The 25,704-nt window shown below is 41.4% G+C and overlaps 1 protein-coding gene across 1 annotated transcript in view; it reads left to right on the plus strand.

Annotated features, from left to right (window-relative positions):
- The first annotated feature begins 1,579 nt into the window (after window positions 1–1,579).
- TRHR (thyrotropin releasing hormone receptor) overlaps window positions 1,580–25,704 on the plus strand; it is a 36,378-nt gene continuing 12,253 nt past the window's right edge. The window contains exon 1 of the mRNA XM_055314404.1: window positions 1,580–2,368. Within this exon, the coding sequence (XP_055170379.1) occupies window positions 1,580–2,368 (789 nt within the window). The remainder of the gene's footprint in view (window positions 2,369–25,704) is intronic.

The raw sequence follows: 25,704 nt of genomic DNA on the forward strand, positions 1-25,704 counted from the left end.
CAACATCGCTGGGTGGTCTATGTGGCTGCTACACCGCGGGTGGGTGAAGGGGCGAGAGCGGTGGAGAGGACGGTGGAGAGGTCCTCCCAGGCTGGGCGGAACCGGAGTCGAAAACCAAACTTAACAGACCGCCCGCCGCCTTAGGTCAATATTCTTAGCTGAATCAATTGTCAGAAAAATAATTTTTATAAGCCTCAGAAGATTGCCGCTGAAATGCTTTAATAGCCATTTTCACTCATTTTTCCATTCATGTAACAGGGGAGGAGGGAGCCAGGCTCACAGGTTCACTGGAGAAACGGTTCAAGGGTTTCCACAGTAGAGAAAGAAGTTGCCTGCAGCTCACACAGCAATTTCAAGCTTCAGGGCTGTGTCGGGCGGAGCAGGATCCGCTCTCCCCACGGTCCTGTCACACAGGGAGTCCTGGAGTTCCCGCAGCACTTGGGCTAGAAGCCAGCCCCCGCCCCCCGCTGCTTGCGGCGCCCCTGCTTGCGATCCGCACCTCCGGAGCCAGGCCGGCCGGGGTCGGCGGCACCTTCAAGAGGAAATCCTCCCGGGGGGGCGGGGAGGAGGTGCGGGAGCGGGAGGCCCGGCGGGCGGCGGGGCGTGCGGGGCGCGGGGCGCGGGGCGCGCAGCGGGGGCGCCCGTCAGGGGCCGCCCTAGGACCCGACGGCCCCGCGGCTGCCCGGGCGCCGCTCGCGCTCCGGCTCCCACTCCGGCTCCGGCTCCGGCTCCGGCTCCCGCTCCCGCTCCCGCTGCGGCTGCGGCTGTGCGCTCGGGCGGCGCTGGGCTGCGGCGCGAGGGCTTCGCGGGGCCGCGGTCCGGGCGCCGAGCGAGCCGACCAGACCTCCCTCCCGCGGGGCTGGAAACTTGCGTTTAGTCCGGCCTCGCCCGCCCGGAGAGCGCAAGGCAGCGAGCGCCGCGGACGGAAAGGTAAGAGAAGAAACCGGCCCCTCTCGGGAAGGGAGGGCAGGGGGCAGCGGGAACGGCCACAGCTCCCACTTGCGGTTTTGCAGCCGGGGGATCCCCCCGCGCCCCTCCCGAGAGCAAAGGAGGCAAACGCTACGTTGCTACCAAGCTTCATCACTGAGCCTCCGGGCTTTCCCCGTCCCTGGTCCCTTTCACTTCTTTGCACTTTCCCCGAGCATCTGAGAGGTTTCTCTGCATCTTTCGGCTAGCGGATACTTCGTTTTTCCTTCCGGGAGCTCTTGCAAAATAGGGAGCTTCCTCGGTTTCTCCTAGGCGTCCCCCCCGCCCACCCCCCACCCCCCAAGAGGAAACAGGTGCCTCTTGTTCAGCTGGTCAGAAACTGTTCCTCCATCCTACACGAGAGTTGGAATGAAGAGAGTTTTCAGAAGTGCCGGTGAGCCCTGTTACTGTAGACCCAGTATCAGGGAGGTGGAGGTGAAAGCAGAGGAACAACGAGGTACCTGTCAGTGACTGGCTGCCTTTGAAATGGTGACGCTGTGAATGACTTTGGACTGTGACTCTTCACAGGGAGAGAGAACCACAGAGATAAAAGCGGGCCCCCGGGAAGAGGATGTTTTGAGAAGTGTTTCAGAGAAACTTCAAGTCGGTAAAGATGGAAAACCAGACCGTAAGTGAACTGAACCAAACACAGCTTCAGCCAAGAGCAGTGGTGGCCCTAGAATACCAAGTGGTCACCATCTTGCTTGTGCTCATTATCTGTGGTTTGGGCATCGTGGGCAACATCATGGTAGTCCTGGTGGTCATGAGAACCAAGCACATGAGGACCCCCACAAACTGCTACCTGGTGAGTCTGGCCGTAGCCGATCTCATGGTGTTGGTGGCTGCAGGCCTCCCCAACATAACAGACAGTATCTATGGCTCCTGGGTCTACGGCTATGTTGGATGCCTCTGCATCACTTACCTCCAGTACCTGGGCATTAATGCATCCTCTTGTTCAATCACAGCCTTTACCATTGAGAGGTACATAGCCATCTGTCACCCCATCAAAGCCCAGTTTCTCTGCACATTTTCCAGAGCCAAAAAGATCATCATCTTTGTCTGGGCTTTCACATCCATTTACTGTATGCTCTGGTTCTTCTTGCTGGATCTCAATATTAGCACTTACAAAGATGCTATTGTGGTGTCCTGTGGCTACAAGATCTCCAGGAATTACTACTCACCTATTTACCTAATGGACTTTGGTGTCTTTTATGTTGTGCCAATGATACTGGCCACCGTCCTCTATGGATTCATAGCTAGGATCCTGTTCTTAAATCCCATTCCTTCAGATCCTAAAGAAAATTCTAAGACATGGAAAAATGACTCAACCCATCAGAACAAGAATTTGAATTCAAAGACCTCTAATAGATGTTTCAACAGCACAGTATCTTCAAGGAAGCAGGTAAGCAAACGTGAGCCACCAAGTCCACAGAAGAAATGTAGGATAGAGTTCCTTACAGGATGGGATCAACTTTGCCTTTAGCTGATGGCAAAATCAAAATACAATCATGCAAATGCTTCACAGTGTAAGCTTCTGCTTTACATTATTAAATCCATCTCTGAAACAAATGAAGATCTAAAAATAGGTGGGGAGGGTGCCTGGGCATCTGCCATCAGCTCGGTCATGATCTTAGGGTCTTGGGATCAATCCCCAGTCAGTGGCTAGTCTGTTTCTCCCTCTGCCTCTCCCTCTCCTCTCCTATCTTTCAAATAAATAAATAAATAAATAAATAAATAAATAAATAAATAAATAAATAAATCCTTAAAAATAAAAAATAAGTGGGGAAGATGTCACAGCACACTATTAGGTATCAGTGTAGGTGTTGTGAAGATATTAAGGGAATATAAACAGAAATTCTAGAAATCCACTTTTAAAGAGTTTGTGACTCTCTGAGAAATGTTATCAAAATTTTTGTGCCATTTGTGGCTTCTGTGGGGAGCAGCTAGATATCTTTAAGAATTCTATGGCATGACAAAGATTTGATAAGATAGTTTGAGAAAGACGAGTCAAAGCAATAATGAAACTTCTCCTACCATTCTACAGCTGCACACTGAGGTATATAACTGAGAGGGGCTCCTGGTCTTGGACTTACTAGTTTTAGGGAAGAACGATTCTATCACCCTCTCCTCCAGCAACCTACAAAGTGTCCCAGCACGCAGAAACTGTAAATGCACTCTGCTCAGGCCATGTTCTGATAAAAAGGCTAACACCAAGCTCAATTCATTTGTTACAAGGAATTATTAGGTTTTTTTTTAACTGTGTTTCTCCTGATAAGCATAACTAAAAATGACTTTATGCTTTCAGATCACCAAATGTGGATGTGGTTACAGCTGAATAGTGGTTTTACTGGTGGATGAAGTACAACTTTGTTATAGTAGACAAGGTTTATGAGACAATGTAGAAATAAAATACTGTTATGTACATATTCAGCCATAGTTACACAATTGTTCTAAGTTATTTAATGAACTTAGCTTTCAGTTCCTTTTCCTTCTTTGCTAAACAGAATAAACACATAGTAAACATTTATTCTCATAGCTGAAAAAGAAAACTTGAAACTGACAATACTGGCTCTTTCTCTCTCTTTTTTTCCTCTGCAAGCAATACAATTCTTCCAGTGTGCATAGATAGAAACTGAGCATACTTTTTAAAGTATGCCTGTGGATTATACATGCTATTACTTCATAAACTCTAGATTAGCTCGTAGATGAAGAATTTTAATTGGAGATATGGGCATGCACTGAAATTACTTACTAATAAGTGTGGGTAATGTAGATATAAATGAAATGAATAAGAAACTCTAACTTAAAAGGGGAGTGTACACCATTTTAAATGATACTGTGAGATTTGATTTGCAGAACATTTATTATTAAAGGTATCTCGATACTGGACAGGGAAGACCTGAGAACTATTGCTAGCTCTTCAATTCCTATTGCTTTGGGTTTAGCAATGTTACCTAATACAAGGCATGTTTGGATCCATTACCCAAACTTGATTATGGGAAATTTAGAGAGATCTGTTGACCATCTGCCAAGACAAACATTAACAAGCACAGTAAGAAAGTAAAGAATATGTACATCTCAATTGGAGATCAACCATGGGTTAATGTCTGCAGCAAAGAAGGTCAGTAAGTAAATTTGTTCATTAGACTCCAATTTATATTCTTGTTATAAATTCTAAAAAAAAAATTGGTCTAGCGTCCTTCTCAATTGTAGTCATTAGTATCTATCAGCAGTATTAATGTGCTTTAAATTGCTAATTATGTTACATGTTCACACTCCTATTTCAAACCTGTTACAACCTCTTTATAGAGGCCGGTAGTAGAAGAAAAAGCCAGAGATTTGGTTTCAAACAGTCCTGGGCTTAAATGCTAGGGTTCTAATCAAACAGGATGACCTTTAATGAACAGAACTCTGAGTCTCAGTTTCCTAATCTAGAAAAGGAAGGTAAGTAGCAGCATCCGGGGTTACTATGAGGGTTCAATGAAACATCTCATGAAATGGAGTGGCAATTAAAACCTGACTGTTAATTAGCCTTCTTCCTAGTTTTATAGTGTGTTGGCAACTGTAAGAAAAAATACATATTTGTTCCTTAAAATACTATGTGAATTCACCATTTAAACACACTAGTTGTTGACCAGATGTGTATATGATAGAGGAACTTCTCTAAGGAACTTTTTAGGGATGCCTGGGTGGCTCAGCGGTTGAGCGTTTGGCCCAGGGCATGATCCCAGGATGCTGGATCAAGTCCCACATGGGGCTCCTTGTGGGGAGCCTGCTTCCTCCCTCTGCCTGTGTCTCTGCCCCTCTCTCTCTTTGTGTCTCTCAAGAATAAATAAATAAAATATTTTTTAAAAAATAAGAAACTTTTTAGTAATTGAGGCATTTGGAAATGTATTCAGAGCATTTGTGTTTATCACAATAACATCACTGTCAAATAGCATTCAAGAGAGAGGGGGCACTAAATGTCCTGAAATTTGCAAGACAGTCCTCCACACGGAAGAAGTGCCCTGTTACAAATGCCAGTAATGCCCTCGCAGAGAAACATGCGATGGCATATAAATCAATAAAATGCAATTAAGTAATATGTCAGAAAATTCAATCTTGATTACAGGTGGGATGGGAATTCAGAGAAGAGAGAGGAAATTGTGGGGCTAAAGGAATCAGAGAAGGCTCCATAGAAGAGGTGGCATTTGAGAAGGCTCAGAAAGGATGGAGCTGATTTGGAAAGTAAAAGTCCAGAGGACAGCCTCCATACAGAAAGGACGTGGCTGGGATGAGAATGTTTTATATTTGAAGAGGAGACAAAGAAGGGCACATGGGTGGGATTTTTATGGTGTTGAGTGATTTGGTTGATGACAATGAGTGATGTATCTGGGAGCAGTACAAAGAAAGATTGGACTAATAGGAGTGTGTGTGTGTGTGTGTGTGTGTGTGTGTAAGAGACAGGGAAGAGACTGTGAAGGATCCCAACTATCAGACAGAGAAAGGAGTTTTAACTTCATGCGGGGGCAACAAATAATGAGGGTGGAGAGCAGGAAGCAGCAGTGAGCAGAATGTTTTTTGGGGGATGATCAATATGTGGATGAGACACATTTGGAGAGCAGGAGACTGGTGGCAGAAAGGCTACCTTGGAAATTGTTGGTAGTGGTTCAGGCCTGAGGTAATAAAATTCTCTATCAGGAGAATTTAAAGGAAGGTGTGAACCAGAGACATGTTTCAAAGAAAGAAAGGGTGAGGTGTGAGCATCATAGATGCACCAGCTGAAGGCAGCACAGCATCAGGGCTCCGAGCCTAGAAGATACTAGTTCACTGATTGATGAGTCAGAGTGAGAACCGTGCAGGGGAGCCAGCTTTGTCCAAAATCAATGTGCCTTTCATTTGGCATTTTTCTCTTCTAAAATTGTTCTTTTCTTAAATCTTCAAAAGGTTCAAACCCCCACCTCCTATAACCAAGAGTCTTTTATTTCAATATCTCCTTTGCATTTTTTTTCTTTCAGGCAAGTTTAATTTACATTTTAATAAATATTTTCTCTGGGACAGATCTTTCTAACCAAGTTATTAAAGTCAAATGTGCATAGCCTCAGAGAACTCCATTTAAAAAGGAAATAAAAGAGTATTTATATGTAAGGGACAAATGTGCATTTTTGTTTATTTTTAACTTGTATCCCCCATGTGGAAAATCCAGATCAGATCTTTTTTTTCCCTATTATTTAGAGATTCAGTTATATTTTAGGAAACTGACTAAATATTTGGCAAATTGAATGAAAGAAGCTACTCAAAATAATGGCTTGGAACTGTGTAGACAAAAGATTTATCTGACTGACTCTTTTGCTTTACAATTGGTTGTTTTGATATTGGTGAGATACAGATTAAATGATCCCATTTGTCACATTTCAGCCCTATCCACACAGTGCCAAAAAAGCCTGTCAGTTTAGCCTATTCCGATGTGGGGCATTGGTGTGGAGCGTATCTCTATTATTGACTGTATATTTCAAAGGAATTGATTAGATCCTTTGGTATTTTGAAGGCACAAAAACATCTTGGTAATAGACTATACCACACATACACACATTCAGTGCAAATATTTGCTTTCCATAGGGTGTAGGGGTGTGCAGAATATTGTATGGAGCAGACTACCAATTTTCTTTTGCACTGAGTCTCCCTTATTAGTTCCTTTTTGTCTGGTGGGAGAACTGTGGAACAAAGTCCAAATACAAACTGCATGAGTTTATGGCAAATTTTTCATTATGGGTTTTATTTGACTAAAGAAGCCTTTAAAATACCAGTCTTTGTTTCCATAAATTTCTTATAAGCCTTCTACCTTAACATTGCTCGCCCAAGAAACAAAAGAAGCTTTTCTTTTTAAAGCAATCCATGCCTTTTGTTGCTGTTGCTATTGTTACTGCTGATGATGATATAAAAGCAATCATGTGTATTATGGAAAACCACAGAAAACTAGGAATAAGGAAAAAAAGGCATCCCTTAACCTACCTCCCAAAACTGCAGTTCATTAGCATTTGCTTATATTCTTTTTCTTATGTTTTCATTTGGTCTTTTTTATATAATTACAGTTATATATATATATATATATACACATATACATGTATGTAAAATTTATACCCTGCCTTTACATAAAATGTTGAAATTCATATTCTCAAGGAAAATAGCAAAGTAAAAGAAAATGGGTAGGATTGAGTCAGTTTTTTCTTAGGCTTGATTTTCTCATCAATAAAAGATGAATAACAATTACTCATAGACTCTTTGTTCAAATACAATGAGATGCATGTGACAAAATTCATGTTTGTTCTCCTCTTGCCTGTTCTTTTCACTACTCTTCCCTCCAGCTTGTCCTTCTCACTGAACTCTGGCCCCTTTGGCAGCCCCGTAGGCATGATTGAGTGGTGCAATGGGCTCTTGAAAAATCAAGAACTGAGATAAAGAAAGGGCTTATGTACATGTTTTCTCTTCTCCCCCTCCCTCCTGCCAACTCTTGCCTCCAGTGCTATTTGCTTTCTAAAGAAGAAACAAGGCAAACCCACTAAAACAGGAGGGAAAGGAGGCATAACAGTAAACTATCGGACAGTAGGGTGGTGTTTGGGAGGATAAATCCCCTAGGTTGTATGGGGAGCTTAATCATTCGTTTATCTTACCAGGCAAATTCGTGATACTAAACACTCCAGCATCAGGCCTAAATCAGAGGTTTCTCAAATTTACTGGGACTTTAATCCATTTTTCATTTCTAATAGTTTTATTTATTTCATTTGTCTAGGTTCAGCTATACCCTTCACAATATAAAGGTCACTAAGAATGAAAAAAAGTGTGATTTTTGTCACTTAGCACACAGGTATCTAAGGGAGCCAGCTTATTATTATCATCAAAAAATAGCTTTCCATTTTCCCATTCACATCCTATATAAGGAAAGACTTTATACAGACCCTATCAACTGACTCAGTGAAATTCCCCTGCAGTTACGTGCTTTGTGACCCTTGGTTAGATGAGCATTGTTTATTCCCAGTTTTATATTTGCAGCTTTGAGCCATAATTTCACCAGTAGAGAAAAATAAATTTTTCCTACATTCTTACAAAAAAGGAGAAACCTATACTCCTATAGCATTCTTAATTTGGCCACACACACACACACACACACACACACACACACACACTTAAAATCAGATAACCTTGAGACACGCCTGGGTGGCTCAGTTGATTCAGTGTCAGACTCTTGATTTCAGCTCATGTCATGATCTCAGGGTCATGGGATGAAGGCCCACGTTGGGCTCTGCTCTTGGCAGGGAGTCTGCTCAAGGTTCTCTCCCTCTCTTTCTGCCCCTTCCCCTACTCATGCTCTCTCTCAAATAAATAAAACTTAAAAAAAAATTAGCTAACAAGGCACTTGGGTGGGTTAGTTGGTTAAGTGTCTGCCTTTGGCTCAAGTCGTGATCACAGAGTCCTGGGATCGAGCCCTGCACTGAGCTCCCTGCTCAGTGCGGAGTTTGCTTTCTCCCTCTCCCATGCTCATCCTCCTGCTCATGCTCTCTCTCTCTCAAATAAATTGATAAAATCTTTGAAAAAAAATCAGCTAACCTTGAAAATGACAAATTATATTTCTTTACATAGCCTCTCATGAATTCTTCAAACTGTGAGCAGGTATCTTAAGTTCCAGATAGAGGAAGGTGTGGTGGCACTATGTCTTTAGGCTCCTTCACCTTGTCCTTATGAATTGGGGAAGGGTGGGAAATACAAAGCTAGAGGGAGGTCAACATTAAGCAAAATTGTGCAGAAATATCCTCCTCAATTTAATGAAATGTCCACTCACAATCCAAAAAGCACCTAGCACTGTTCTAAGGATGGAAGTCACAGGGACACACAGAGATGAACTCTTTGTCTGCAGAGGAACTCACTGTTGGCAATGTGCACAAATAAGCCTAAGCAGTTCACTGTGTTCCAGATAGAGAGCATGGCATCAGGAGGGGAGAAGAAATAGGAGAGAGAAGAGGGAGGCTTTATGGAGTGCATGGCATTGAGTTGAGCCTCTAAAGATCCACAGAACGTCTAAAAGCAGCACTACAAAGACAGGAGAGAAGCAAGAAGCAGAGCTCCACAGAGGAGAGGCCAGGAGATGACTGGGCAGGTTCAGGGATGGAACAGTCTTGTATTCTTACTGTGGGGTGATGAAATAAGTTGTCCAGTGAAGGAAGTCTGGACCTGCTTCATCTGACTCCATTCTTGCTTCTGCAGCCTCATCCTTTGTCATTCCACCTGCTTTCGTCCACACCCACTTATGAGTCTTTAGCATGTAGCTCTAGCAGACATTTCATTGCTTTTAGGACATTATGAAAGTGCATCAAATCCAATATGTCTAAAACTAAACCCATTATTTTTCCTCATAAACCCCAACTTTCCTCTTTCTTATCTGATAGTCCTAACCCAGAAATCTGGGAGCCCTTCTAAGGTGTCTTCTGCCCTATATTCCCAAGTCTGAGTAATTCTAGCTCATGACTTTCCTATTTGCTGTGCCCCACTCCCACCACTATTGTCCTTGTTCACCACTTCTCCCTGCTGTCATTCACCTCAGCAGCTGCTTGGGTTCCAGTTCCAGTCTCCCCCAAGTCATTCTGTATACTGCTCACCAGGGGACCACTCTAACAGAGATATGTTATCCAAGTGATGTGTATAGTTCCCCGAGGCCTACAATTTCAGCATCTTAGCTTTAACAAATAAGATCCCAGCTCCTTCCTGTGTGCTCTGTTTATTCTCTTGGTATGCCACAGTGATACCAAATTATTTGTAGTTCTCTGAACTTTTTATGTTCTTTTGGCTAGAATGCCCTTCATCTGGCAAACTCCCAATTATCTTCCCAGTCTCAGATCAAATGATGGCCCCAAGCACCCCATCAAGGCTTCCCAGAATTTCCCAGGCAGACTTATATAACTAAACCCTTAGCTATATAACTATGTATGTGAGGTGCTCTACCTATGGTCCCATAATACCTTGCATATACTGCTAGTTTAGTAATTCTTAAGTTTCACAGTTGTTAATCTGTCCATCTTCCCACTGATGCTAATATCCTTAAGAGTTGGACTTTATATCCTCAGTGACCTCAATGCAGTGTCTAGTGCATATAGTGGGCATTCCAAAGTATGTATACACACAGTTGTGTGTTGTGGCCCAAAAGCATAGGCTTGGGAAGAGCAGGTTGTTAGCATCTCTTCCTGACTCTGTGTTCAGTGGTGTCACACTAGTTGCTCAAAATTGGCTGTGGGTAGAGTTTTGTAGACTACAGAAATCAGGAAATATGATAATTCAGTGCCTCCCTCTTTTTCTGTGGAGAGCCAATTGTTAAGTAATTATCAGCACACTTCTCTGTGTGAGTGTGTGTGTGATGTATAATTGTACATATGCAATAAATGAAAGTATAAGAGTATATGCATGCTTACTTACTTTGGGGCTCAATCAATTCCAACACTATTTTGCTCCATGAAAAATTGTTGCTGATTTATGATGTATCCTCTGATTTTAACTAAAATGTTCTTATCTTTTATTGAATCCCCTTTTAAGCTTATTTTTTTAAAAAAATATTTTATTTTAAGTAATCTCTATACCCAATATGGGGCTCTAACACACAACCCTGAGATCAAGAGTCACATGCACCACTGACTGAGCCAGCCAGGTATCCCTCTTAAATCCCCTTTCTACTCCAAACTAGCAGCTACCCAGTATGATGGTGACTATGTGAGTAGAAAAGACTTACTTTTATGGAGATTTCCCCCTCCCAGACAGGACAGGCTAACTTAGAAATATGGCAGACTCAAATCATAATTTGCTTTTTACACAAAATTCTGTTGGCTTTCCAATAAGCCTTAAAATACCTTCTGTAATGAGAGAGCTCACTGGACAGGATGGGCAGAGAGGCAGTGTGATAGCAACCCAGGGAAGGAGAAACAACGTGAGCAGAGGTATAAAAATGAGAATAAATCTGAGTGCCCCTATGTGACTCATTTTCCTAAAACAATTTGTACACATCATCTTCTTTCAAAAAGAATATCCTCAATCTCCTCCGACTAGCTTTTAAAACTCTAACATCTGACCCTCTCATCATTATTTTGGCTTTGTTTATCCATTATTTCTTTAATTCAATAAACATTTATTGAGTGCCAATTTAAAGTCAGGCATTGCTCTGAAAAACCAGCGATAGTCACTATCTTAAGGAACTTTCAGTGAAATGTGAAAGATTGCCATTGAAAACAATTGGAGGGGCACCTGAGTGGCTCAGTTGGTAAAGCGTCTGCTTTTGGCACAGGTCATGATCTTGGAGTCCTGGGATTGAACCCCATGGTCTCCATGCTCAGTGGGGAGTCTGCTTCTCACTCTCCCTCTGCTCCTCCTCCCATTCAGGCACATGCTCCTTCTCAAATAAAATCTGTTAAAAAAATTGGAAATGAAAGTTGGGCTGTACAGTGTGTGGAAGAGGCAACAGAGAAGGGCAAATGTTGTACTTAAAGATAGAAAGCAAGCCCCTAACAGAGTAAGAGTCACTTCTACTCTAGAATGATAAGTGGGCGTTCACCCAGCCAACATGAGAAACAAGGACACCTTCAACCAGCAGAAGTTGTCATTTATGTAAACCAAGTTTCTCCCAGGTTCTCCCACGCATACCAGGCTCATTTATATCTTGCAACCTTGCTCATGTAATTTATTTCCCACCTGTAAAGCCCTCCCTACTCTTGACACTTCTATATGTATCTGTGAATCTCAAGTTTCCAACTCAGGCTGCAATTGGGTCAAGAGGTGCCATATATTAGACATGTATTAGAAGGCAGGTAAGCATTAGCTCTAGAATCAGAAAAATATACATCCTAGCTCTTTTACTTTGGATAAGTTATTTTACTTCTTCATACTTCAATTTGTTCCATATGCAAAATAGGATACTAATGAGACCCACTCATAAGATTGCTGTGAGGAAATGCCTAGTTCAAAAAAAGTATTCAGTAATTCTTATTTACTATATTTAAACTATATGCTATACTTAAAATGGAATTTATTCTCTCCTTACTCATGAAATAGCAGAAATATAGACTGGTCATTATTTCCTGAAGAAGACTACGTTTAGAGGTTATAATAGAGATAGATCTTCCAAGTTCATCTAACAGCATATCAAATTAGGAGCACCTGGGAGAGGGATCCCTGGGTGGCACAGTGGTTTGGCGCCTGCCTTTGGCCCAGGGTGTGATCCTGGAGACCCAGGATCGAGTCCCACATCGGGCTCCCGGTGCATGGAGCCTGCTTCTCCCTCTGCCTGTGTCTCTGCCTCTCTCTCTCTCTCTCTCTCTCTCTCTCTCTCTCTCTCTGTGTGTGTGTGTGACTATCATAAGTAAATAAAAATTAAAAAAAAAAAAGGAACACCTGGGAGGCTCAGTCGTTTAAGGGACTGACTCAATTTTAGTGCAGATCATGATCTCAGTGTTGTGAGATAGAGCCCCTCATCAGGCTCCTTGCTGGGCACAGAGCCTACTTAAGATTCTCTTTCCTTCTCCCTCTGACCAACCCCCCCTTACAAAAAAAGTTTAAAAAAAAGATCAAATTAGCAAATACTTCCTGAGCTCCTACCTTGTGCCCAGAGAGAAATACAAGTGCAATACAAAACTCACACACATAGAAACTAAGTGTCACTGACTTATTATGTATTCTGTGCTGTTTTATGTGAACTGACTCATTATATTCTCACAACAGTTCTGAGAAGTAGTAACTAATTATAGAAGAGGATTTGAAGACTTTGGGGGCTGCTTAGTGTTGTGGTCTGGGTCACATAAACAGTTGTGGCAAAGCCAGGATTTGAACCCACACTCCTCTGCTCCAGAGTTTACAGTTTCAACCATAAGGGCAAGAGAAAATCAAATAAAGTTGAGATTGGTAAAGGTTCAAGGAAGTTTCCTGGAGCTGGTAAGATGAAAGGGTTCTAGAGGTTTTATGGGGGCTAGTTAAAGAGAAGGAGAGAAGAGAGGTCGTCCCGGATAAAGGAGGGAGAAGGGAAGGATGTGATGTATCATCAATAGGAGAAAAAAGCCCAGAATTTAAGAACGCATGTTCTGTCTGAGGAATAGTGATGAGATTAGCCAGACGTGAGCCAAGGGTTCATGTTAGGGAGACAAGGGATGTAAATCTGGAGGACACACAGGCTGGAAATGGATCACTGAGACCAGAAACCCTGCACACTGCCACCAGCTGTGGCCTGCCAGCTTCTCGGGCTTGCCACCCAGTGATGCCAGGGAAGGCAGCACGCGGTACCCGGCAGCTGCGTCACCCTTGGAGTTCCCACTGGTGATCTCTGTGTGGCCCTTTGCAGGACTCTAAGCAGTTCCTTCTTTATATGCTACAAATGCCTATTTCAAAGCTCCCAGCTCTCCTTAAGCCATTATACCAGGAATGTTTTGCACAGAAAGTTCTCTGGTGTCAACCTCTCCTTCCTAGGGCTACTTCCTCGGCACCTGTGTCTCCTCATCCCTCTGCGCTGTCGACCAGGAGGCCCAACCCTGCCTTGCTGACCTATTACCCAGGCTTCCTGGAGCCCTTCATCACCCTCCTCCAGTTCACCCCACAAAGTGCTGCTAGGATCTTATACAGTGCACATTTGATAACACCGCTAAGACACCTGGAATTGCCAATAACCATATATGTCTTCCAGGTATAAACACCACATCGTTAGCATGGCATCCTGGGGCACCTGGGGTTGCTCCCTGCTTACTCCCTCAAGACCACCTTCTCCCTGTCCCCCAGCACAAGCACACCCACACCGTTCCACAAGCAGTTTCCTAAACTGGCCACACTTCATAACGTGTCCATGTCAGGGTACACTCCCCCTACTGCCAGGGTTCTGCACCCCCTCCTTGGACCTGTCACCTACAACGAAGCCCACTAGCAGCAGTGGCTGGTGCTTCTCCCTCCCCTGGGCAGTATTCTGTTCTCCCATCTGTACAGCACACCACTTGCTCCAATACTTTGCTCAAATGTCTCTCCCACCAGATCTTGCATCCCACAGTGGTGGCAACATTATCCCTTTTGGTTTGTGGTCCATGGTGCCTGCCATGGCGCCTAGGGACATACTGATAAATAATAGTAAAGACCGGGTGCAAGGAATGAGGAAGATGAAAGCGTCAAGCATGACTCTAGCAGTTCTTTTCAGGAGACTTCAAATGGTGGAATTGTTGAGAGAAATGTGGAGGGAAGAATGCCAAAAGCACTGTCAGACATCTTCAGCAGAAGAGGATTTGAACATTTAGGTTGTACGCCTTTGGGATCTGGAAAAATCTACATTGTAAGATGAGTGGTCAGGATAAGATACATGCCTTTGGGGCTCATTAAAATAATGGAAAGAAAGTATAATTAGGGTTGAATCTGAAAAGAGGACAGCTGACAAAAACTGAGTTCTGGAGGAATCTTTAGGAGGCTGGAAGAGGACTGGAGTCTTTGCTGGAGTTAAAAGACCTAGTTTCCCCTCTTGGAACATAGCCAAAGGGCCAAAGACAGAATTTTAGTTGATGCTTTCCCTCCAGTTGGGAGGGAAAATAAAGAAAGAAGAATGAGCCAAGGAGAGAGAGAAGGTTCAAGGAGATACAAGTTTCGGTTGAAGGAGTAAGTGGATTTATCTAAAACTGTGAAGTCCTGGCCTTGCCACTAGGGTTGAACACAGCTCTTCAGAACTGCATGCAAGGTGCCCAAGAAGAACTTAAACCACAAATTAAATTCACTCTGAAAATTGAACAAGGCTAAGTGTGCACACAAAATAGAATGAATAATGCAAAACACCTGACAGCCCTATTCAACTGTAATAAAAATAGATAGAATCATTCTGGAAAAGAAAATACTGTGACCTTTCATAAACAGCACTGGTGACTCTTATCCTGTACCTGTAGGATAGCTCGCCTGAGCATAATCACAGAGTAATTGCAAGCAGGTAAAGCATCCTGTGCCTCTCTGTTCTGTGCCTTCATTGTTTGAGTTTGAACAGGTTTTATGGCTTGGGAGAACTTAGCAGATTTTCTGCAGGCAGCAGCTCTTAGCATAGAGAGGGAGACCCCACCGTGAGAGTGAGAGAGAACAGAGGCTGGGCAAGTGCAGAGCATCCCATGAATTTTTAAAGATCATTTGTAAAGTCAAGTAACTGGAGCCTCCAGCCACGTGCTGGACGGACACCCTCCCACGCTTCCTCTGATGGGAGTTTGGCTTTGTGACTGATTCTACTTGGCAAACATTTGAAAGATCACGCATGTGGGTGGGAGATGGCAGGAGAAAAAATGTGCACTGATAGATTTTCTGCTCTACAAGGAAGGATGGGAATAGGCTCCGATTCAGGGTGAATTTACAGAAATAGTTAACTAGAGATTATAAAGTGCTAGGATGGATCTCCAGCTATTTCTCTGTTAATCAATTAAGAGCAATCAAGTCAATACTTTTGTATAAACCAACTCTGTGCACAGTGGAAGTATTATCCTGGTTGAATTATTACAATCCTTTCAATGTGTTATTATAGGAAATGGGAAAATCGTGGAAGTAAGGACAGATTTGCCCCTACTCATCTATGATTTCTTTGAAAACCTACTATGTATCAGGCACTGGGCTATGTACTAGGATACAAACATGAACAAGTTAGAACTCCTGCTCACAAAAAGTTGACAGTCTAATAGGAAACACAGGAAAGGAAACTGATAATTACAACTGTAAAGGAATAAGCATTATCATCAGAAAAAGCACAGAGTGGTGTACTTTTAGTTCCACTGACCTAGATGGCTTGGCGACAGATGGGCATCAAAAAGGCTTTCTGGAAGAGAATTCCTAAACTTCACCTTGCAAAACAGGGAAAGGCCAGGGGCCCAGAAAGGGGAACCATCTGTCTGAGAAGTGCACGTAGCCCATTAAGACTAAACAACAAAAGCTGAGACTGATGAGACAGGCAGGGATCAGGAAGCAAAGTCTTTAGCTAGGATACTGAGGTATTTGTACAGTATTCTAAGGGCTATGTAAAGTCCCTGGAAGATTGCAAGGTGAGGCATATTTTAATCAGATCTGTGCTTGAGGAAGATCGCTGTCTTCATGTAGGCAAAGGACTGGACCAAAGTAAGGGCATTTGTTAGGAGAGGACTGCAACAATAGGGAAAAAATAATCTGGATGATTCTGCAAAGGCTTCACATGATGAAGTCAATGGCAGTAAGACTAGAAAGAGATACATTTGGGATCTAATTTGGGACTTGGTTTGAGTAGATGTACAGAAAGGGGGAGAGAAGGAAATCAGAAATCAAAGATAAGTTACTTGAGCCATTGAGAAAGTGGTGTGATGGTTGAGATTCTGCATTCTAGAGTCTTATGCCTCACAGCAGAACCAGGGCTGGCCACTATGTGATGTGAGCCAGTTAATTTGACTCATTTTGCGTGTCTATAAAAGGGATGCTAACAATGGACCTATCTTTCAAGGTAATTATTAGGATTTAGTGCTAAAATCCATATAAAGCATCATGCATGGTGCCTGGAACATGGAAACAATAAACACTAGGTACTATTATTATTAATTGGATAGTGTAATTTGCCTGAATGAGGACATTGGTGGAAGAACACATTTCAGGGCAGTGAGCATATTAAGTTCAGCTTTGCCCATGTTACATTTGAAGTGTCTATAAAATACAAAGGTACAGTTTAAAATACAGATTTAGGGCTTATAAGAAACACCTGGACTGGAGATACAGATTTGGAGCAGTCACTATGCAGATGGTTTGCTGGGGACTCTGGGGTAGACATGGTTATTGGGGGAAGTTTTGTGGAATAGAAAAGAAACCCTGGAGGAGCTAGAATTCTGGGGATAATGAGATGAAGAGCCCATAAAATAGAGAAATAAAAGGAATAAATAAAATAAAAAATAAATAAAAGGAATTACCAGAGGGGGGAGAAAGAAAGCCAGGAGAAAGTAGAGTCACAAAAAACAAAGGAGGAGACTTTCCATAGAGGTCAATAGAAAGAGGTGAAGATAACTGAAAAACCATCCAAAACAGGCATTGGCAGCCCTTGTGAGTACAATTCCCATAAAGTGTTAGAGGGACTACGTTAGATTTTATGAAGTTGTGAATGATTGGATTGGAGGGGGCGGGCAGCAGGAAACCGGGCAGAGAGTAAGAATAGACAACTTTTAACAAATTTGTTTGTGAGAGAGAGGGGTAAGTGGGGAATGTACAGTAATGAAAGGGAGGAAAATAAAAGTCAGAATATTTTATTTTATTTTGTTTCCTGCGTAAGACAGGAGAAACCTGAAGGTTTAAAATCCTGATGGGAAAAAAAAAATCCTGATGGGAAGAGCGAGCAGAATGGGAGGAATTACTTGCAGATACACGAGCCAGACTCACTGTTGATAGGGCTGGGTCCGTCCCACAGGAGGCACGAGGGGATACCAGCAAGAGCACAGGCAAAGCCATGACCTTGGAGAGGAGGCAGGGCTTCTTTCCTTACCTATGAGCAGGGATTGCATCTAATTCACCATTCCATTTGCAGCACCTAGCACAGTGTCTGGCATATAGAAGCACCAATGTCAGATAAATGGATAAATGAGTGACTTAAAGAGAATAAATGATATAGAAAAACAGATAAGGATGATCTTGGTTGCAGATTATTTTTAGGTTCTGGGGCAGGAACCTCTGTGGTTCGCTTTCACAAACTGGTCTCTCATCTTGGTGAAACAGAATAGAAAATCATGGACTAAAAATGAAAAGACAGTGGCAGAGGGAGGGGGTATGAACAGAGGCACGGCAGTTCATTGTGAGAAGCAGGAGTGGTAGATGATAGGTAGAAGGATGACAGGATTAAGTCATTCATGTTTAGAAACAAGAAACTGGTGTGATAGTAAATTACAGGAAAATCTGAATTTCTTAGTGACACCCAAACACTTTGTAGTGTTCTGGGATTCATTCCCAATAAACATCTTAAGCATGGATTAGGAAAATCCATCCCTCTCTTTGGGCAACCAAGGCACTGATCCTGAAGGTCTTTCTGTGTGTGGTGCCATATGCACATGGGCCATTTCATTGTTCCCTCTTCTGTTACAAAGAATAACCCCCCACCCCCACAACCAGTACAATTTATGCTTGGTGCTTCATTCCCTTTCATTGAGGCAAGGGTCTTATGATAAAGATAGATATGATTTGATGCATTACCAAGGGCAGAAATTTCTTCATTTGCCACAAAGTTCCATCTGAAGCCCTGCCTCTAAATCCATAGAAGCCAGGAGCCCCAGTTGTGGATAGGACCAGTTCATGGACCATAACTCTTTCCTCACAATCTTGAGCCAGATCTCTCCTTTATCAGCATCCTCAGCTCATGTGTCTGATGTTCACAGTCTTTTGCCTTCCCCTTAAACATCCCGGCTCTTTCTAACTTATCATTGAAGGACGCCAGAACATACTTAAAAGCAATTAGCCTTTGATAAAAGGAACATAACTCCATTTTGCAGACAGTTCTTGACTTTACTTTGCTACTGACTTTATCTCATAGGAAGAGGGCATTCTGAAGTGCAAACACTCTTAATAAACAGGGGTGGGTGGAATTGAGGGTGCTTGACCCTTCTCGTGCAGAAGCTAGCACACTGAGTTTCTGTGCCTCACTGAGACTCTTGAGATACAAAAGGCAAAAGCCAGAGAGGTTCCACAGAATAACCCTTCCTTTATCAGTGACTATATCCCACTCGATGTTTGTTTATTCCTGAGAGGAGCTCTCCCAACTCAAGAAGTCTGTGTCAGCCACTCAAAATCCAGTGCAGACCCAAACTTCAGACAGGTGGAAAACCTGCCGTTACGGGCTGTGACTTTTAAGCTAATGAATAGTTTCTGTTACTGGCTCCTTCTCAACTCTGCTCATTTCCTCAGAATAATTAATTAAGAATGGTTATTAAATCAAATCAGGCTTATTGTATTCATCCTAAATATGTTTTTTTAAAGAATTTTATTTATTTGAGAGAGATCATGAGCAAGGGAGAAGGGTAGAAGGAGAAGCAGACTCCCCACTGAGCAGGAGCCCAACTTGGGGTTTGATCCCAGGACCCTGGGATTGACCGGAGCCCAAGGCAAGTGCCCTAAACATGTTTTGATACAGACAATTATCCATGCATATACCACAAGTAAAAAATAAAGTCTTGAATTTATTTTTTTAATCATGAACACTGAGGTCCTAAAAGAAAACTCATGTTCCTATTATGCCCAGTTAGTCAAAAGACAGAAAATTCTGGGCTGTGACAGTGTGAATTATCTTCTTAAATAATTTTTAATGATCACTAACAAATTTTGGTAGCATTAGAGGAAGGTTCTCTAGTTTTTGCAAACCAAAACCTAAATGTATGCCCACTTTCAGACAATCCTGCTATCTTTCATAAAGAGTGATAATAAAGCTATTGTAATTAGAAATTTATTTATTCAAGAAGATCACCTTTCTGCCTCAGCTAAATTGACCCAATACAATCTCAGTATTAAGGATAGAGTCAAGTTCTTTAGTAACACTGAGGAATATAAAGAATTCTTCCACAAACAATAATTTATCATAAGGGTGACTTGAACTATGATAATTAGCTATGATAAAATTCACAAAACCATTTTTCCCTACAGAGCAATAGAAACACCTTCATTCAGAAGTAAAACATCTCAGTAAGCTGTTACATAGTCATGCTAGGGAAATGCTGTGCACGAAAGCCTCTTTAGTGAGCAGAGATTCATTCCCTGTGTACTAACTAGCCAATATTTCATACATATGCCATGCTTACAGTCATCAGAAAGATTTGAATATATCACACCTTAATAATGTATTGTAAATTTGCTATCAACTATTATTTTACTCCAAAGCCCCTGAGGAATAGGACATGTTCCCTCAGTACAGAAGCACATCTCCCACAAATTGTAAAGGGAGGCAATGTCGCCAACTCCCCAGGAGTGTGAAGTGTTTTGAAAAATTTTCCCAAGTGATCCTCAAAATCTCTGCATCCCAGTTTGAGTCACTGTTTAAATATTCTAGCTTAGATTCTTTAGTCAATATCATGCATCAGGTTACTTGTCTGGTCTCCCTCCCACCAGTGTAACCTAACCCAGAAAATAGTATGTTCCACTTACATGGCTGGTAGTCATTTGCTCACCTTTCAGACAGCTAGTATTACTGAGCTCGTACCGTATGCTAGGTATGGTGCTCAGGGATTTTTGCACATCATCACATTTGTACCTGAACATGGGTATAAGTTATCATCTCAGTTTTAAAGATGAGGAGTCTGAGATTTAACAGCATTAACCTTAAAGTCATCCAATCAAGAAATGGAAGAACAAGGGATCTAATCCTAGCATCTAATCCAAAGCCTCTGACAGTAATGTTACACTCTGCTCCCTCATGCACTTGCCCACAGTGCTAGTAACTCAGAGAGGAGGTACATATCATATATATATATATATATATATATATATATATATATATATATGACGATTACAGTGATTCGTGTATTGCACAAAATGTGCTGAACACCTGCTTGGGTGTTCCTGGCACCGTTTTAGACCTTTGGAACACAGTAGTGAACAAATGAGACAAAGATCCTTGTCTTGTGGAGCTTACATTTTAAGGAAAATGGGAAAACAGAGAATAGATAAACACAGTATATAAAATACAAGTAGTATATCAGATATTGGAGAAAAATTAAGCAGATGAGGAGGATATGAAATACTGAAATAGGAGGGAGGTGGTTTTAAATAGGGGAGCAGATATATAAAATAAATAGCCCATTTTCAGAGTGCAGTGTTATTTTGATTCTATATGCAGACACTAGCAAATGTCATTTATAAATCAATGCCTGAAACAACAGGATTTTTCCCATTAATGAAATGTTAAAACACCATGCCAGCCTACATAAGTCATTTAGCTTTTATGCACAGGAAGTATAGCAGTGATAGTATTCAATTATCTTTCATTAACTTTTATAACACTTTTTCTAGAAGAAAAGGCATTCTACAGTCTAATTCAGAACCGAAACGTTTTTCCTATGGCGGGGATAGAGACCTCTAGGTAGGTCAGAGATTGAGAGAGGTTTGTGACAATGTTCTCTTACTTATATACAGTGCTGGTTCTCTTCATTTTTGTAAGAGAAAATATATAAGAGAAAATAGTTCCATCTGAGAAATAAGAAACAGTTTCCTTTTTTAGGGACAGATAGGACAAGAGACTTCTATCTTTTTGGTGGTAGCCAGAGTGGTTAAAACACAGATGGGGGCAAACTGTCTGGATCAAATCCCAGCGTTGCCTACTTGTAAGTATATATGGGTTCTCTCATTTGTAAAATGGAGGTAATGGTATTACCTTCCTCACAATGCTATTGTTGAGATTAAATTAGCTAATATGTAAATGAAACAGAACAGGATCTGATGCACAGTAAGTAATGAGTGATTTTAATTGTTAGTTTCAAAATTAGCTTTTCTTTTCTAGCATTTACTATGTTCCAAACACTACATAAGCACTTGATCAACATCATCTCATTTATCCCCACAACTCTGGGAGACAGGTAAAATTTCTTTCACCATTATTACTGAAGAGAAAACTAAGACTCAGAAATAGAAATGTGCCCAAAGTCCAACAGCTGTTAAGTGCTGGAGCTGGGATTCCAGCATAGAGTGGCTTCTGTAAAAGAGGATATTTGACATTGGAAAATTAGGAGAGTCTGATATGAGAACCAAGGGACTGGCTTGCTCTGGGCCAGCAGGACCCACCACCGTCAATCTGGAAATGCACCCTCTCCAACTGGCTCCTGTACTGCTTTCTACACCATTCTTGAATTCATCATCCAAAAGAGCACACATCTTCTGGGAAAGTAGCTCCTAGGATTATTAAAAGTACCATATTAGCATAATTTTTTTAGGTGACATTTTTTAGAGTGATAATGCTCAAAGTGATTCTGTCATAAAAGAAGTCAAATTTTCAATCAAAACTTTGGCCCAGGGGCTCTTGGGTGGCTCAGCAGCTGAGCATCTGCCTTTGGCTCATGTTGTGATCCTGGCTCACAGGATCGAGTCCTGCATCAGGCTGCCCGCAGGGCTTCTGCTTCTCTCCCTCTGCCTAGGTCTCTGCTTCTCTCTCTCTCTCTCTCTCTCTCTCTCTGTGTGTGTGTCTCATGGATAAATAAAGTCTTAAAAAAAAAAAGAACAAAAACAAAACTTTGGCCCACAAGCTGAGAGCCAGCATTATTTGATATTTCTCAGAAGATCTGTTCATATTTAGATGAATAATTTGAAGAAATTAGCCATAAATCACAATAGTAGTTTGAAATAAGTTATATGACATTTATCTGCTTTACCAGAAGTATTAGACTATTCCATTGGTTGGCAAGCTATGGTCATGGGCCAAATCCAGCTCCCCTGCTTGTTTTTCTAACTAACCTTCACAGCCATGCCTATACATCCATGTGTTGTTTGTAGCTGCTCTCATATTACAGTGGCAGAGTTGAATAGTTATGACAGAGACTGTGGGACCCCTAAAGGCTAAAATACTTACCATTGGGCTCCTTATAGTCAAGGTTTGCTGACCCTTGAACTATTCGTATTTAAAAGTTTATTTGTGAAAATATATACTCAGTAAAGGTACGTGGTAGGTGTGTGGGAAATAAATTAAAATACATATTAAATCAATATAACCAAAACAAGAATTATCTCAAAATCACCGAAAACAAGAAAGTTCAAGCTTATCGCAGGCAGCCTAAATTAGTAGCTAGTGTATTCCCTAACGTCATCTTGACTCTATATCCCCTGAAGAAAATACTTTGCCCATTATATGGGAGAATCCTTGATTTCAATGGGCTCTAAAAATACAAATTTAAGATGCAGAGTGACATCCAGAAAAATGGTTTTCTACAGCTTCATGAGGGACGGAAACCACACATGACTAGATGTGACAGCAGACAGAGAAGAATGACTGTCAGATCTTTTAAAGGCAAATCCCACTTTGGTATATATTAATACACTATCAATCAACATCAGTAATGGGAAATGACCTCAGCATAAATCATATTGACTTAGCATCTCTTTAGTTCTTCACATTTCCTAAGTTCTTCATAACATTATATCCGACAATTATTTATTTCTACAGAATAACAAGCTGTTTCCCAGAAAATTTTCTTCATCAAAATTCCAGTTTGATCTATCATGCCCCATCTTGAGACTGAATCTTTTCACATTGATTTTAATTGTTAACTTTAAGCATTTTTTAATGCCAAACCTTGATTTAGGGGCTTGAGATAAAAATATGCAGTACACAGTATTCTTGCCATCAAGATCTTACATATCAGAAAAGAAATCAGACCCAAAATAATAATGGCATTTGTGATTAGGACTGGAAGTACCAAACAACCACATGGAACTACATGGAAGAAGCAATATGTAGGGTAGCATTAGTGAATTGTTCATTCATTTCTTGAATATATAAATATATTCAGCACCTACTAGGTGCCAGATGTTCATGTTGCTCCTTGCATGTTGGGTAGGACAGGGATCCTCAAGAAGCCATCATTCTACAGATGAGAGAGACAAGAAACAAACAGATGATGCAATAGGATTCTCTCAGAATGGGATTGTTAGTACATAGAAATAAGCAGGAAGAAATGAGAGAAAGGAACCTAGGGAAAGATTAGTACCGAACACTCTCCAGAAAGTTAATATTCTCTTCTCTGGATATCATTCTCTTTATCTTTAAAATGAAAAGAATGCCTACTTCATAAATACTGCAAAGATTAAATCATTCAATAAAGTCCCTGATACTATGTTTAAGATATATTGAACACAGTAAGGAATTATTATTTGCTGTTGTTGTCAGAATCTTCTCTTCCATTTACATTTTCCCAGAGATGGTTAAAATGATCTGTTATTTATTTATTATTTTGATCTGTTATTTATTGAAGACAATACTCTATGTGGGCCCTTTACATAAATTATCTCATGTATTCTTTACACTTACTCCTATTTCACAGATGAGTATACTGAGGCTTACAGGCATGAGATATCTTGCCCAACTTTATACACCTAGAAAGACACAGAACTAGAATTAGAATCCAGCCTGTTCCCTCAACCACTATGCTAACACTATCTGGACAATACCATTAAAAATAAACTAATGACTTAATAATCTATGGTAAGGGGCACCTGCGTGGCTCAGTTGGTTAAGCATTTGCCTTTAGCTCAGATGATGATCCCAAGGTCCTGGGATTGAGCCCTGCATCGGGCTCCTGCTCAGTGGGGAGCTTGCTTCTCCCTCTCCTTCTGCTGCTTCCCTTGCTTGTAGACTCTCTCAAATAAATAAATAAAATTTTTTAAAAATTAAATAAATAGAAATAATCTATGGTAAAAGCTTGGACTTCATAGCACAAGCCCAGCATGCTGCAGTTTGCATCGTACACCTTGTAGACTCATATAGATTTTTAGTCAAACAGGTAAAAGCAGATAAATGCAAAGTAGCTCCATTCCATCTGTTAGGTGAACAAGGGGTGATAAAGCTAGCACCCCTTTACCAAGGAAGCAGATTTCAAGACATGGTAGGGAATATAATAGCACCTTGTATTAGAAAGGTATAGAATTTGTTTCAATGTGTTTTCACATCCTCTTTGCAATTAATCCTCAAACATATTATATTCTCATATTAACTGAGACATCAAGGCTCAGAAAGCTTTGAGTGGTGATGATTGGCAAAGCTGACATTTCAAACTAAGTCTTCTGATTTTGAGTCCCATGGTTAGCCCATGAGAGAACTAAAAATCAGTAAAAAAAAAAAAAGTGCTGAATTTATGACTTGCTGAAGGAAAGAAACTTATTTTCCCCATTTGGCTGTTTCTGTGAGTTCTTCTGGGACAGCTAGAAAATTTACTCTGTAACTCCAGAGAGGCCCAATCATGGTAGAGCTGGTCTCTTCTGAGAGAAGCCCAGGTAGAGAAGGAGTTAGCTGCCTTCCAGCTGCTCTTAGCACTGTGATAAGGCACTTTGTCCAAGATCTTTAGGAGCAAGACCACTAAACGCCCATTAAAACTTTGGCAGCCTTGAGAGGTTTACTCCTATTTAGAGATTACCTCTCTTCCCCCTCCATCATTCAGAGTTTACATTTTAAAACATTCTCATTGATTTCTCATCCCCTGCTGGGTGAGCTGAAGGATTGTCTGTATCACTGTCTAGGTTGTTATCCTCACCAGGCTTTAGGGCCAGAGAAGCACAGGGGAGGGATGAGATTGGGAAATATCTCCCTCAGAAAGAATCAGTATCTTCGTAGAAGTGTTAGAGCCAGCAACTGGTTGCCCAGCTCATAGCCAGCCAAGATCCCTCATTCAGAATTTCTAAGGACTGGGACCAAAGAGAAAAATGATCAGGAGAAGTAAACACATCCTAGAGAGCGAAGGTAAGAAAACCAACATCAGATGATAAGGCAGCCTTTTCCACATGCTTAGTCATTCACCAGTAATTTACCTGGAAGAGAGAGCATTTAGAAAAGGCTAAGTAGCACACTCAACCCCAGAGCAGACACACTGTAGCACTGTTCCAGGATGGCTCTTGAAAGAATTTAGAGTGACATTTTATTTTCTACAGATGTTATTATAATTTAAATCCCAATTCTCCTTCCCAGCATGTTTCCAACCTGTGAACAAGAAAACATCAAAGCAACAGAAGGGAAGCCATCCTTTCCTTTCCAATTCTATCAGACTGTAACCAATCCTG

The sequence above is a fragment of the Nyctereutes procyonoides genome, unplaced genomic scaffold, assembly GCF_905146905.1.
Source record: "Nyctereutes procyonoides isolate TBG_1078 unplaced genomic scaffold, NYPRO_anot_genome, whole genome shotgun sequence".
Lineage (NCBI taxonomy): Eukaryota > Metazoa > Chordata > Mammalia > Carnivora > Canidae > Nyctereutes > Nyctereutes procyonoides.